The sequence below is a fragment of the Salmo salar genome, chromosome ssa10 (assembly GCF_905237065.1).
Source record: "Salmo salar chromosome ssa10, Ssal_v3.1, whole genome shotgun sequence".
Lineage (NCBI taxonomy): Eukaryota > Metazoa > Chordata > Actinopteri > Salmoniformes > Salmonidae > Salmo > Salmo salar.
In genome coordinates this window covers 107,635,728-107,650,688 of record NC_059451.1, presented here as the reverse complement: position 1 = coordinate 107,650,688, position 14,961 = coordinate 107,635,728, and the positions used below count along the sequence as shown (strand labels likewise).

Genomic DNA, 14,961 nt, shown 5'->3' with positions numbered 1-14,961 from the left:
TGATCAAATTTTTTGGTTCTAGTCAGGATTCTAGCAGCCGTATTTAGCACTAACTGAAGTTTATTTAGTGCTTTATCCGGGTAGCCGGAAAGTAGAGCATTGCAGTAGTCCAGCCTAGAAGTAACAAAAGCATGGATTAATTTTTCTGCGTCATTTTTGGACAGAAAGTTTCTGATTTTTGCAATGTTACGTAGATGGAAAAAAGCTGTCCTTGAACAGTCTTGATATGTTCTTCAAAAGAGAGATCAGGGTCCAGAGTAACGCCGAGGTCCTTCACAGTTTTATTTGAGACGATTGTACAACCATCCAGATTAATTGTCAGATTCAACAGAAGATCTCTTTGTTTCTTGGGACCTAGAACAAGCATCTCTGTTTTGTCCGAGTTTAAAAGTAGAAAGTTTGCAGCCATCCACTTCTTTATGTCTGAAACACAGGCTTATAGCGAGGGCAATTTTAGGGCTTCACAATGTTTCATTGAAATGTACAGCTGTGTGTCGTCCGCATAGCAGTGAAATTTAACATTATGTTTTCGAATGACATCCCCAAGAGGTAAAATATATAGTGAAAACAATAGTGGTCCTAAAACGGAACCTTGAGGAACACCGAAATTTACAATTGATTTGTCAGAGGACAAACCATTCACAGAGACAAACTGATATCTTTCCGACAGATAAGATCTAAACCAGGCCAGAACTTGTCCATGTAGACCAATTTGGGTTTCCAATCTCTCCAAAAGAATGTGGTGATCGATGGTATCAAAAGCAGCACTAAGATCTAGGAGCACGAGGACAGATGCAGAGCCTCGGTCTGACGTCATTAAAAGGTCATTTACCACCTTCACAAGTGCAGTCTCAGTGCTATGATGGGGTCTAAAACCAGACTGAAGCGTTTCGTATACATTGTTTGTCTTCAGGAAGGCAGTGAGTTGCAGTGCAACAGCTTTTTCAAAAAATGTTGAGAGGAATGGAAGATTCGATATAGGCCGATAGTTTTTTATAATTTCTGGGTCAAGATTCGGCTTTTTCAAGAGAGGCTTTATTACTGCCACTTTTAGTGAGCTTGGTACACATCCGGTGGATAGAGAGCCGTTTATTATGTTCAACATAGGAGGGCCAAGCACAGGAAGCAGCTCTTTCAGTAGTTTAGTTGGAATAGGGTCCAGTATGCAGCTTGAGGGTTTGGAGGCCATGATTATTTTCATCATTGTGTCAAGAGATATAGTACTAAAACACTTTAGTATCTCCCTTGATCCTAGGTCCTGGCAGAGTTGTGTAGACTCAGGACAATGGAGCTTTGGAGGAATACCCAGATTTAAAGAGGAGTCCGTAATTTGCTTTCTAATGATCATGATCTTTTCCTCAAAGAAGTTCATAAATGTATTACTGCTGAAGTGAAAGCCATCCTCCATTTGCGAATGCTGCTTTTTAGTTAGCTTTGCGACAGTATCAAAAAGAAATTTCGGATTGTTCTTATTTTCCTCAATTAAGTTGGAAAAATAGGATGATCGAGCAACAGTGAGGGCTCTTCGATACTGCACGGTACTGTCTTTCCAAGCTAGTCGGAAGACTTCCAGTTTGGTGTGGCGCCATTTCCGTTCCAATTTTCTGGAAGCTTGCTTCAGAGCTCGTGTATTTTCTGTATACCAGGGAGCTAGTTTCTTATGACAGATGTTTTTAATTTTTAGGGGTGCAACTGCATCTAGGGTATTGCGCAAGGTTAAATTGAGTTCCTCGGTTAGGTGGTTAACTGATTTTTGTCCTCTGACGTCCTTGGGTAGGCAGAGGGAGTCTGGAAGGGCATCAAGGAATCTTTGGGTTGTCTGAGAATTTATAGCACGACTTTTAATGCTCCTTGGTTGGGGTCTGAGCAGATTATTTGTTGCAATTGCAAACGCAATAAAATGGTGGTCCGATAATCCAGGATTATGAGGAAAAACATTAAGATCCACAACATTTATTCCATGGGACAAAACTAGGTCCAGAGTATGACTGTGGCAGTGAGTAGGTCCAGAGACATGTTGGACAAAACCCACCGAGTCGATGATGGCTCCGAAAGCCTTTTGGAGTGGGTCTGTGGACTTTTCCATGTGAATGTTAAAGTCACCAAAAATTTGAATATTATCTGCTATGACTACAAGATCCAATAGGAATTCAGGGAACTCAGTGAGGAACACTGCATATGGCCCAGGAGGCCTGTAAACAGTAGCTATAAAAAGTGAGTGAGTAGGCTGCATAGATTTCATGACTAGAAGCTCAAAAGACGAAAACGTCATTGTTTTTTTTTTTTGTAAATTGAAATTTGCTATCGTAAATGTTAGCAACACCTCCGCCTTTGCCAGATGCACGGGGGGGTATGGTCACTAGTGTAACCAGGGGGTGAGGCCTCATTTAACACAGTAAATTCATCAGGCTTAAGCCATGTTTCAGTCAGGCCAATCACATCAAGATTATGATCAGTTCATTGACTATAACTGCCTTGGAAGTGAGGGATCTAACATTAAGTAACCCTGACTGTCAGTCAATGTGATTGGAAATTGCCATCAAGCGATGAGTGAACTGCTGTGACTACATAGTCAAACGCCTTGGTTGAGTTCAAATTCTCTCCGCAGTTCAACCACTGTGCATTGGGTCGTGGCGCGCTGAAATCAGATCTTTGCGAAACAGCTCGGTTTAGAACTGGTAGAAATTATCCCCAAACATGTGATCATGGGTTATTTAAGGCCCAAGTCAGTTTTCTATTTATGCCCAGTTCCTAATGGCCCACATGAGCGAAAGGTAAAAACAGCATTTCTGGCATATTAGTGTATGTTACCTACTTCCCCTTCAATAGCTTTCCTGCACAATAAAGTACACCTATGAGGGAAGGGTAGAGAAATAAGAATGTCAACAAGCATCATGTTCTGTTCTTGGTGGTAAGCTGTATCCGTACTATACTCTAAATGTAATTGTGGAGGATACCCTCAAACAAAATACAATTGTCTTCCAAATTACTTCCAAGTACCCAGAAGGTCTGTTAGATTTTAGTTCAACCACCTCTTGCAGGCTGCCCTAGATTGATAGTCCAATATACTCACTTTCTTTTGAGCATACAGAGAGCAGTGCCTTTCTGCTAGAGAGAACAAGCAATGTAGCCTACATACTGTGTGAAGTCTATTAGACAAAGCAGCCCTCAGAAGGCTCCTATTGCCATCTGCTGATAACTAAGAATCACTACACTACTATTTGATCAAATCGATTGACACTATAATAGGAGTTGGTGTTTGATGAAACCCATTAATGATTTAAACCAGTAACTCATGTTTGAACTTGTTTGTAACCCACAGCCACATTATTGAACTACACAGCTGAATGCTCAGAGTTCTGTGGTAAAGACATGTTTATAAAATGTCAAAGGCACAACATTCCTGCAGAGAGTGGCTCATTTAATTGTCATAGAAATGAAAAAAAAATGTTTTATTCAAGTTGTTGGATGTCAGCGGTTTGCTAGCTGTGACAGTCGTCGGTTTCCTGCCTTGGCGATGGTGATTAGGGCGAGGAGGAAGAGGCCCAGGACCCAGATGCCAGCCACAGGAACCATCATCAGCAGAAGATCTGGAACATAGTTAAGACTGTTGAAAACACCTCACCCTGCCCCTAGCTGCAACATGAGCCCAGAGGGGTATACTACAAAGCAGGATCAATGATTTAGCCAGCTAATGTGCGTAAGTCTTACATCCACTTATTTTGAAAACTGAAAGAAACTGCCTCAACCAAAAATGCATACCCAAGTTGAGCTTTGTAGTATAGCCCTCTGGTCTATGTCAAAATCATAAAAAAATGTGCATGCAAGTAGAGTGAGCAAGGGCAACAAAATACATTTCAATCTTACGTAGATAACAAAATACAGACAAAGGATAAAACAAATCCTTACTAGATTGGGGTCGGTCTGGTATGTCAATCCTGATTGGTCCATATGACAGTAGCCCTTGAGTTCGGTCTCCACGCACTGCTGCCCTCTTGTTTATAGATTTGCACTCCTGTAGCAGTAAAGCAGAGATTGAATTAATAAAAGACAAAATCTTGTATGCCATGCCAACTTTAGAAAATGCATTTTCTTCATGAAGAGAAATAATTTGAGCATTTTTAACCCCTTTATTCTCCCCAATTTCATTGTATCCAACTGGTAGTTAGTCTTGTCCCATTGCTGCAACTCCCGTACGAACTGGGGAGAGGCGAAGGGCGAGAGCCGTGCGTCCTCCGAAACACAACCCCGCCGAGCCGCACTGCTTCCTTAACCCAGCCGCACCAACGTGTCGGAGGAAACACCGTGCACCTGGCGACAGTGTCAGTGTGCATTGCACCTGGCCTGCCACAGGAGTCGCTAGAGCGCAATGAGACAAGGACAACCCGGCCAAACCCTCCCCTAACCTGGACGACACTGGGCCAAAGCCTGGAATCGAACCAGGATCTGTAGTGACACAGCTAGCACCGCGATGCAGTGCCTTAGACCACTGCACCAAAGGCCAGTGAACTTACAGGAATGCAGGGCTCGTCATCATCCAGGGAGCACAAGCGCACTCTGCAGTGCAGGTACAGGTCATGAGGCTCCACAACAAAGCGGAACATGTCAAAGCTGTACCGGATGGTTGAGGCCTCTCCATTCGCACCCATTGTCGTGTTGAGAAAGGTGACAGTTTCATCATTCACACACCTGTGAGGGGGGAGTGTCTTGGTTGAATAAATCCAAGACCGGCATCATCGAATTTAACACTGGATCTGTTACAATTAGTATGACATGCCACATTGCCTTCAGCTCAACTGAAGTGATCACAGCTTGCTAAATGAATTGTTCATGCCATGTTTCAAGAGCAAAAGTAGGCGTACATGTTCCCAGGGATTAATGTTGATTGTCCACTCACCCATTGCGCAGCAGGGTGTGAACAGAGCCGTCTGTCTGGTTGGGTTTGGGGGACTGTGTGGCCCAGCAATCATTCACCCTCAGGTGGAAGACATCCTCCAGCTCCACGACCTTGATCTCCACATACACCCTGTCCCGGAGGTGTATCAGCGGTGAGCTTTGGAACGCCTCTGTGTAGGTGTGATCTGTGAAGAGGGCCATCTCCACCTTGGCATCCAACTCACCCATCCGCATCACAGTCTCACTGAACCAAAACAGCACAGAATTACTGTGAGAGAAATGCTTGTCATATCCACATTACCTGAACTGGAAGAACTCCTGCTTATAAGTCAGTCCGACATAACTAGCTGTCCCAGCTGGCGGGTAGCCATTGCTACCTAGGTAGTGTTAAGGGTAAGCAAGATATTCTACCAACACTCACTAAGTGAAAATTCCTCAATGCCCCACATGAAAGCTACAACTGTCTAAAAGTCCATGGCTAGGTGCAGGTGGTTTGTTGGAATTTAGAAAATGCCCAGTTAAAGTCAATACATTATCCTCAATGAAGTAACGCAACAGCGATGTACGCCGCCGTCTTTTCCATTTCTACAATTCTCCCATTGAGCCAGACAAGCGAGTGTCATGTAACACAAAGCTTGATTTCTGAGTCACTCATGACATGCAGCACTTTTGGGGTGGACACCCACCTGTCTCAATCAATGAGAATAATTGAAATCAAGATTGCAGCATATTGCTTCACATGGCAAAAGTGAAATAAACAGCATTTTCTAAATACCAACCAAACGCAACTAGCCATGGAGGGTTACAAGACAGTGGTGGCTTTCACATAGGGAATTGAGGAAATATAACCAGGATTAGTATAACATTTTGCTTACCCTTAACACCATCAACAGCCATCTGCCAGCTGGAACACCTAGTAATGTCAGACCTGCAAGAATAACTCCTGGACCTATTGTATAGGCTCAAACTAGAGCCCAGAATTGTTCCTGGAGAGGAACCCCCTGAGTATCAAGTAATAAGGCAATGTGACAAATTGCATCTCAAGTGAGTACTTGTTAGGCCGTTCCAGTAATAGACCAAGACTACCTTTTAAAGTACATTAAGTTGTGATCAAGTCAATTTTAGAGAGTGGGCCTTACCTAGAGAAGGGGATGATGGGGTACGGCAAACTGACAGTGCGGATGTATGGGTAGATACACGTGTACTCAATTTTTATCATTGGGTCTCTTATTATATTTCCATAAACTTGAGGGGCCGACATGAGCGTTAAGGCGTATGCGATGTGAGTGATGTTTTTCTGTTGTAAAAAGAGAAAGCACAATGCCAGTAAAAACAAACTTCCAGCTTCATAAATAAGTTATCACTTGGACTTGCTGCGATAGTAAGGGCAAGAACTTCTGCCCTCAAAATCAGTGCATGACAGGTGACAACTATAGATCAGTGTGTTGAGCATTGAGATTAGGCCTTTGAGACAGGATTATCAAAGGATGTGAAATGTGGGATGAATCATACTTACCTCCAGTGGTTTACCGCCACAGGAAATGTACTGATCCTTTGATATCCGCACTATGTAGTATGGGACATCAGAAATAACCTCCTTTTGTGCACGACACGACTCATTCTTCAAGTGCAGAGATTCCACCGGTACTTTGTAATACTGGAAAAAGTCCTCCTTCACCATGATAGTAATGTAGTCTTTGCCACACATGACATTGATGGTTGCAACTAAAAGAAATACAGTTTTAGAACAAATTCCAACAGAACTACTGTAGTTATTCTGGTCTACCAAAATGTTTAAACCTTTGTCACACAGGTCTCCATAGTAGCCAACAGCACATTTGCAGTTGCTTTTGTCGAGGGATATCAAACACTTGGTTGTGTCAGTGCAGTGTGTGACATTGCATATTCCTGAGAGAAAAAAAATGACAATGGAGGCCACTCACAAAATGATCAAGTAAATACTGGCAATCTATAGAAAAAAAAAAGACAAATGTTTCTCACCAAGGACACAGTCACAGCAGAAAATGACCACGAGGACCAAAAATACCTGGTAAATTCCACAGCAATTAACCTACATAACATTTAACACATTTTCTACATTGTAGTTTCTAAATGTGTCCTTTTGTTTCAATACAAGCATAACAGTATCTACACACCTTCAAGTTGAATTTGAGCGCCATCGGTTATTTGCAATCTGTTTCCAAAATATATTTACTTATTTTTGTACTGACTCAAATTACTGGAAGGTCAAAGTAACATAGTCCTGTCTGAAGAACACACACAAAAAATGTAGCCTTATATACTTAACAGATCAAACGGCCTGGAGCAGTAATTACCATAGACCTAGGTGATTACCTGAATGTAAAACACCTGTTTAATTTGTATCTGAGCGAATAAGCCTACCCCCAGTCACGCACCTTAATTTCCCTCGGAGCGCCCCAACTTCCATCGAGTAACCTCATTGGCCAAGCACAGAAATGAAGTCACCCCATCTTTCCCAGCCTATCAGTAACCTCATTTCTCCAGTCAATTGCTGAACCCCCCCATAATCAGAAGACCGAACATTGCAGGGAGAGACATGGCTTCCTCCGCTTTGACGAACATTTCAGGTGTTAGTTGGGCGAGGCCTGTCTCCTACATATTGAAACCTCGCCGTTCAATGTTAATTGGTTATCAAACTGTAAGTGCTTTATTACAAACTTCTCATTAGTTGAGAGGTTTTTGGTCTGTTTTTAAAAAGTGAGCATTAGCATTTTCATTCCACGTATTAGCATCCTGTTAACATTATGGTTGCATGCTAATTGCAATCATTTCCAAAGTGGTAAAGTTTCTTTAGGATTTAATAGAGAGGTTGATAATTTGGTAATTTTTTTTCACAATGTTTGTCTCAATTTTTTATGGTCTTCCAATGGAGATGGCCTAGGCCTACTAGTCTGAATAGGCATAGGCTATTGCTCTGCTAGGCTACTACCCCCCCCCACAAAAAATATTGATAAAGTAGTTAACTTAGCCCTTGTCCCTTGGACTTGTTTAAATAAACTTTCTTCAGATAAAATGGAGCAATCTTGCCTTTCCTGAATCTATACGGGGCGGGCTGTAGGCCTAGTCATCACCAGCGGATAGCATAGGCCACACTCCTGTATATGGCCTATGCATTTTTGCAACACTAACCAAGTTTCCATCCAACCATTTCATGTGGCTGAATTACCTGACACTATTTCTTTTTTTAAGTAATGCTGGGCTGATAGACACAGGAAATGCTGGTACAATTTTATAAATACCAACAGATCCACAGATGATGCAATCTCTATTGCACTCCACACTGCCCTTTCCCACCTGGACAAAAGGAACACTTATGTGAGAATGCTATTCATTGACTATAGCTCAGCGTTCAACACCATAGTACCCTCAAAGCTCATCACTAAGCTAAGGATCCTGGGACTAAACACCTCCCTCTGCAACTGAATCCTGGACTTCCTGATGTGCCGCCCCCAGGTGCTGAGGGTAGGTAGCAACACATCTGCCACGGTGATCCTCAACACTGGAGCTCCACAGGGGTGCGTGCTCAGTCCCCTGTACTCCCTGTTCACCCACGACTGCATGGCCAGGCACGATTCCAACACCATCATTAAGATGGCAGATGACACAACAGTGGTAGGCCTGATCAACGATGAGACAGCCTATAGGGAGGAGGTCAGAGACCTGGCCGGGTGGTGCCAGAATAACAGCCTATCCCTCAACATAACCAAGACTAAGGAGATGATTGTGGACTACAGGAAAAGGAGGACCGACCACGCCCCCATTCTCATCGACGGGGCTGTAGTGGAGCAGGTTGAGAGCTTCAAGTTCCTTGGTGTCCACATCACCAACAAACTAGAATGGTCCAAACACGACCAGAGAGTTGTGAAGAGGGCACGACAAAGCCTATTCCTCCTCAGGAAACTAAAAATATTTGGCATGGGTCCTGAGATCCTCCTAAAGGTTCTACAGCTGCAATGTCGAGAGCATCCTGACTGGTTGTATCACTGCCTGGTACGGCAATTGCTCGGCCTCCGACCGCAAGGCACTACAGAGGGTAGTGCGTACGGCCCAGTACATCACTGGGGCTAAGCTGCCTGCCATCCAGGACCTCTACACCAGGCGGTGTCAGAGGAAGGCCCTAAAAATTGTCAAAGACCCCAGCCACCCCAGTCATAGACTGTTCTCTCTACTACCACATGGCAAGCGGTACCGGAGTGCCAAGTCTAGGACAAAAAGGCTTCTCAACAGTTTTTACACCCAAGCCATAAGACCCGAACTATTTGCATTGTTTGCCCCCACCAACCCCTCTTTTTATGCTGCTGTTACTCTGTTTATCATATATGCATAGTCACTTTAACTATACATTCATGTACATACAACCTCAATTGGGCCGACCATCGCTCTTATACGTAATTTCATAATGTAGTGAGCCTGCCCGAACTGTATTTATGAGCTGTTGTCTGGTACTCATGTGCCAAGACCCCATTTGCTAAATAACAGTTTTTGTGACAAAACCATCGATGGAAACCCATTTAACTTGTATTTTTCAAACTGAAAATGGGAATTTAATGACAAAAGTAATTTTTACACCATCGCTCACAGACTTTTATCCGCAATAAATCCGATTGATAGAAATGCATTTCTGGTGGGAATTACAATTTTTTTTTAGCACATTTTAGAATATTCGCATGAAAATATGTCGCAAATTAGATGGAAACCTGCTAGTGATTACGTGAATTGCACAAGTGGCATCCAATTTCAAATGTAAACGCGGGAGTTGTCTACTCTAGATAATGTAGTGAAACGTTTCTATGCGTGTGTGCGCGTTGCCTATGTGAGACGTCATTCCACATATTTTACAGCGCTCACATTTATTTGCACGTGCTGTTCAAAACAGATCTCCAGATCGGCGCTTGACTAGACGCCCTTCAAGGAAGTCATGCGAGCCGGGTAGTATGGCTACATGAGCAAGCCTGTTAGGACGAAGCGCTGCATATTGTCAATAGCTATCGTCGCGACGAAAACAATTACTTTCCACGCGCAGTCGTAACAGGTTATGACAATAAAACATTTAAAAGATAGCTTTGAAATATAATTCGGCTTCGAATCCTGCTATTCTTAGTTTGGGTATCGCCGGGTTATAGGGTAAATTTAACTAGCAAGTACACTTTAATCACCTAAACCACTGCACCTATCCCCTGCTCGGTAAGAATGCTGGCTACAATGTCGTGTATTCAATTTGGCTTGTGTTCTATTTGGAGGAGAAAATGCGATTCATTTGAACATAAGCAGAATACGTAGGAAACGTCTGCGTTATATACAATTGAAAAATATGGAGTTTGAGTCTTACGATTTTAAATGATTGTATTCGTTATTTTCATTATTTAAGTGACCAGTATCGTTATTAAAATAGATTTAGGGCGAGTTTATGAAAAAACGTGCACCTGATTATTACCCGAGCTGTCAAGTTCCCATTTAACAACTCTGAAAATGAACACAGAAGCTTCTCGCCTTTGCCTCCAGACGAGCTCTATGAAAAGAGGAAGATTGCTGTTCTAGAGATTGAAATGTACGTCTTCTTCCTTGGACATGATTCTGGTGGAAGTCTATGTTGACTTATTTAACTAGGCAAGTTCGTTAAGAACAAATTCTAATTTACAATCACGGTCTACCCCGGCCAAACCTGGATGATGCTGGGCCAATTGTGCGTCGCCCTATGGCACTCCCAATCACTGCCGGATGTGATACAGCCTGGATTTGAACCAGGGACTGTAGTGACGCCTCTTGCATTGAGATGCAGTGCCTTAGGCCACTCGAGGTGACAGCCTTCTAAAACGTTTATGTATTTTTCCACCCAAAATTAGGCTGTTTGTCTGTCTACATGACTGACAGTTTGTATGACTCAGCTGAGTAGGAAGTGTTTGTGAACACATACTCTTTAGAATTGCCTACATCCAAATTGCATGGGTTTGGATGTAGGCAATGTATATGCTGACTAATCTCCTGAGAAATTGTTGTGATGTGTGTTTTGTCCTTTTTTTATTTTTTTTATTTCATATATTATATATATTTGGTTGGCCGTCATTGTAAATAACACTTTTTTTTTTCTTAACTGACGTGTGTATATGAAACCACGTGACTAACTGTCATCAAATGATGAATTGCTTTGGATTTTGAAAGTGGAGGCAAACTTGAAAGTTACATTAAAAATGGGGACACATGCCTTCTTTCAGGCAGATGATACTGGTTTGTCCTTGTATTTTAATTTGTGTGACATGTAAGCAGGCTTTATTTGATTAAACTCAATGACTTGATGGTTAGGTCTAGTTGATCAGTGGAGGAGGCAAATGTGTTGGGCTAAGACAGTAGCCTGCATTGCTCACCATGTGCTTCTCCAGGACCAGGATGGAAGTCTACTCTGATTTTAGTGTGTTCATCTGTCTAGACATTTTGTTTGTGTACATGAGCATAACCTGTGTCTGTTGCCTTAATCCACAGACTGGTGAGGGAGTTCAGAACAACTCTACCCAGATCAGACATGTTATCCAGATCCTGGCCACAGATTTTGCCCTGTCCCAGCACCCTCACAGCCGCAAAGGAGACCTCATCAGCCTGGCAGCATGCTCCATCGCTCTGGGCATCAAGATTACATACACATTAGAGCACATTACACTGGGTTGTTTGTAATCATTGAGTCTACTGGAAGTAAACGTTTTTAGAAGACTGTCTTTTAAAAGACTCACCTTTTGAAATTATAAGTTGTGCTTGCATCCTTGTGTGTGTTCATGTATATGTGTCTTACAGGACTCTGGGCTGTACCTGAAGGAGTTTATTGATCCTGTACTCACCTGCTTTAATGACTCAAGACAGCAGACTGCGGTACTATGCCTGTGAGGTGCTCTACAACATAGTGAAAGTGGCCATTCAAATGCATTATCATTGCATTAAAATGCAAATCAATTTCTAACATTTTTGACATGCGTTTTCCTGGATTTTTTTGTTGTTATTCTGTCTCTCACCGTTCAAATAAACCTACCATTAAAATTATAGACTGACCATTTCTTTGTCAGTGGGCAAACGTACAAAATCAGCAGGGGATCAAATACTTTTTTCCCTCACTGTATATACATACACATACCTACATAGATATACATACTTTTTTGTAATAATATACCTTTATTTCCTGCAAACCCTATCACCCTTCCCCCAATTGGAGTAAACTAATAAACAATAACACTTAGGCTGTCACCTTCAGTTTATACATCTTATACACATTTTACAGACACAATCTATTTTACAATAGTTATATTTTGTTTTTAGTCCTTCCTCTATTTCTGATGTCCATCCAGTTTGATTTATATTTGTAACTGCTTTTTCATAACATTTCTGAACCTATATACATTTTACAGACCCCGTATGTTTTACATTGGTTCTTGTTATTAGTCCCACCCTTCAGCTCCATTCAACCCCTCCCATCTATCTCTCAACACCCTCCATTTTGGATTTCTATTTGCCATATGTTTTTCAATTGTGCTGTGATGCTTCACAAAAGTATTGAACCTTTCTATTCTCATAGCTTCTACAGATTGTAAATAAAAAATTAAAATGTATTGTTGATTGATTGGCTATGGCTTTTCAAATCACCCAGTATTGCTATCTGCAGCTTTAGTTCTAGGCAAATGTTGCAATTCTTCAGCCATTCCTGGACCTGTGACAAAAAACGAGCTACATATGGACAATACCAAAATAAATGATCTAATGACTGCCTCCTCACAGCAAAATCTGCAGAGCTGGGAAGATTGTATCCCCCATATATATATAAAAACATTATATTGGTTGCAAGAATTTTGTATAGTAATTGAAACTGAAAAATTCAAAGTTTTAAACCCGGCGTTGTTTTGCGTATAAATTCATAATCCATGTTTATGGGTACATCGAAAATCTCTTCCCAAGTATTTAGCAATTTATATGGCACAGCTGTCAGTTTTTTTGTTCCTTAAATGAAATTGGTGTATGTTTTTATTTATCACACTTTTCTTTAACCATTTATGTTCTTTAATGCAGGGCCAACATACAAGTTCCTTACTTTTTTCTCCTTCGACTTGCCTCTTCCATTTTTGTGGTAATGCTGCAATTAGTAGGTTGTAATTTTGCGTAGAGCAGACATTTCCATACATCTGTGTTAGCTGCATGTGTGACATAACTCCACCAGTCCTATTTATGAGATCATTCACTAAAATTATACCTTTATATAAACATTTCTTCAAAAATACTTTTTTTAATCAATTAGTATATTTGACTTTAACCACAATATTTGTTGTATTATTTGTTCTGTCTTTTCAGGTGGATTAAACTGAAATTGCAACCAACTTTCTAAGGCTTGTTTAAAAAATGATAGAAAAATAATAAATACAATTAATTTCATTCCCCACCCCCAAGAACCCCCCCAATGCACCAACAACCAAGATAATGAACTAAAGAGAAAAAAGGAAAAGACCGAAGAAAACAGCAAACAAATTTAAAACAAAGGACATCAAGGACAACTAAAATCATAACAGCCATGCCAACTGTATATGTTTGTGTGCATGTCTGGCACTATTACATGTATGTGTGTGTTCTTGTATGTGTTTATTTGAATGAGTGTGTGTGTGTGTGTGTGTGTGTATGTATATATGCATGTGTACAAACACCTGGACGGCCTCAGGCAAACTGGCATTAGTTGTAACAACTAGAGGTCGACCCACTATGATTTTTCAACGCCGATACCGATGAATCGGATGATTTTTGGGGGGGATTAAAAAAATATGCTTTTTTTTTATATATATTTGTGATAATAACTATTACAACAATACTGAATGAACAATGAACACTTATTTTAACTTAATGCATCAATAAAATCAATTTAGTCTCAAATAAATAATGAAACGTGTTCAATTTGGTTTAAATAATGCAAAAACAAAGTGTTGGAGAAGAAAGTAAAAGTGCAATATTTGCCATGTAAAAAAGCTAACGTTTAAGTTCCTTGCTCAGAACATAAGAACATATGAAAGCTGGTGGTTCCTTTTAACATGAGTCTTCAATATTCCCAGTTAAGAAGTTTTAGGTTGTTAGAATTATAGGACTATTTCTCTCTATACCATTTGTATTTCATATACCTTTGACTATTGGATGTTCTTATAGGCACTATAGTATTGCCAGCCTAACCTCGGGAGTTGATAGGCTTGAAGTCATAAACAGCACAATGCTTGAAGCACAGCGAAGAGCTGCTGGCAAATGCAGGAAAGTGCTGTTTGAATGAATGCTTATGAGCCTGCTGCTGCCTACCACTGCTCAGTCAGACAGCTCTATCAAATCATAGACTTAATTATAATAAACACACAGAAATACGAGCCTTAGGTCATTAATATGGTCAAATCCGGAAACTATCATTTCGAAAACAAAACGTTTATTCTTTCAGTGAAATACGGAACCATTCCATATTTTATCTAATGGGTGGCATCCCTAAGTATAAGTATTGCTGTTACATTGCACAACCTTCAATCTTATGCCATAATTATGTACAATTCCGGCAAATTAATTTATTCTTTTTTAGGAAGAAATGGTCTTCACACAGTTCGCAACGAGCCAGTCAGCCCAAACTGCTGCATATACCCTGACTCTGCCTGCACAGAACGCAAGAGAAGTGACACAATTTCCCTAGTTAAAATAAATTCATGTTAGCAGGCAATATTAACTAAATATGCAGGTTTAAAAATATATACTTGTGTATTGATTTTAAGAAAGGCATAGATGTTTATGGTTAGGTACACATTGGTGCAACGACATTGTTTTTTTCGCGAATTTTGTCGAAGTAGGCTGTGATTCGATGATAAATTAACAGGTGATTATATGCAACGCAGGACAAGCTACATAAACCAGCAATATCATCAACCATGTGTAGTTAACTAGTGATTATGTTAAGATTGATTGATTGTTTTTTATAAGATAAGTTTAATGCTAGCTAGCAACTTACCTTGGCTCCTTGCTGCACTCGCGTAACAGGTC

The 14,961-nt window shown here is 40.9% G+C and overlaps 1 protein-coding gene and 1 long non-coding RNA gene across 3 annotated transcripts; one reads left to right on the top strand and one right to left on the bottom strand.

Moving 5' to 3' along the window:
* Window positions 1-3,161: 3,161 nt before the first annotated feature.
* LOC106593620 (uromodulin) lies at window positions 3,162-7,172 on the bottom strand. Its single transcript, XM_045688351.1, has 9 exons — window positions 7,053-7,172; window positions 6,898-6,943; window positions 6,697-6,804; window positions 6,413-6,621; window positions 6,036-6,193; window positions 4,898-5,140; window positions 4,515-4,689; window positions 3,910-4,015; window positions 3,162-3,590 (listed from the first exon to the last, which is right to left on the bottom strand). The coding sequence occupies exons 1-9, from the start codon at window positions 7,074-7,076 to the stop codon at window positions 3,472-3,474; spliced, it is 1,188 nt and encodes a 395-aa protein (XP_045544307.1). The 5' UTR covers window positions 7,077-7,172; the 3' UTR covers window positions 3,162-3,471.
* Window positions 7,173-7,487: 315 nt separating this feature from the next.
* LOC106593621 (uncharacterized) lies at window positions 7,488-11,966 on the top strand. 2 transcript variants are annotated; one of them, XR_001325915.2, is made up of 2 exons: window positions 7,488-7,576; window positions 11,416-11,966. It is a non-coding gene; the product is annotated as an uncharacterized lncRNA (long non-coding RNA). The 2 variants fall into 2 exon arrangements; XR_001325914.2 differs by lacking the exon at window positions 7,488-7,576 and adding an exon at window positions 10,152-10,486.
* The last annotated feature ends 2,995 nt before the right edge of the window (window positions 11,967-14,961 follow it).

Coding starts and splice junctions, on each gene's coding strand:
- LOC106593620 (XM_045688351.1), bottom strand. CDS start 7,076: ATGGCGCTCAAATTCAACTTGAAG. Junction 4,690..4,897: donor CACACCCTGCTGCGCAATGG/GTGAGTGGACAA, acceptor CCCCCCTCACAG/GTGTGTGAATGATGAAACTG. Junction 3,591..3,909: donor ACCAGACCGACCCCAATCTA/GTAAGGATTTGT, acceptor ACTATGTTCCAG/ATCTTCTGCTGATGATGGTT.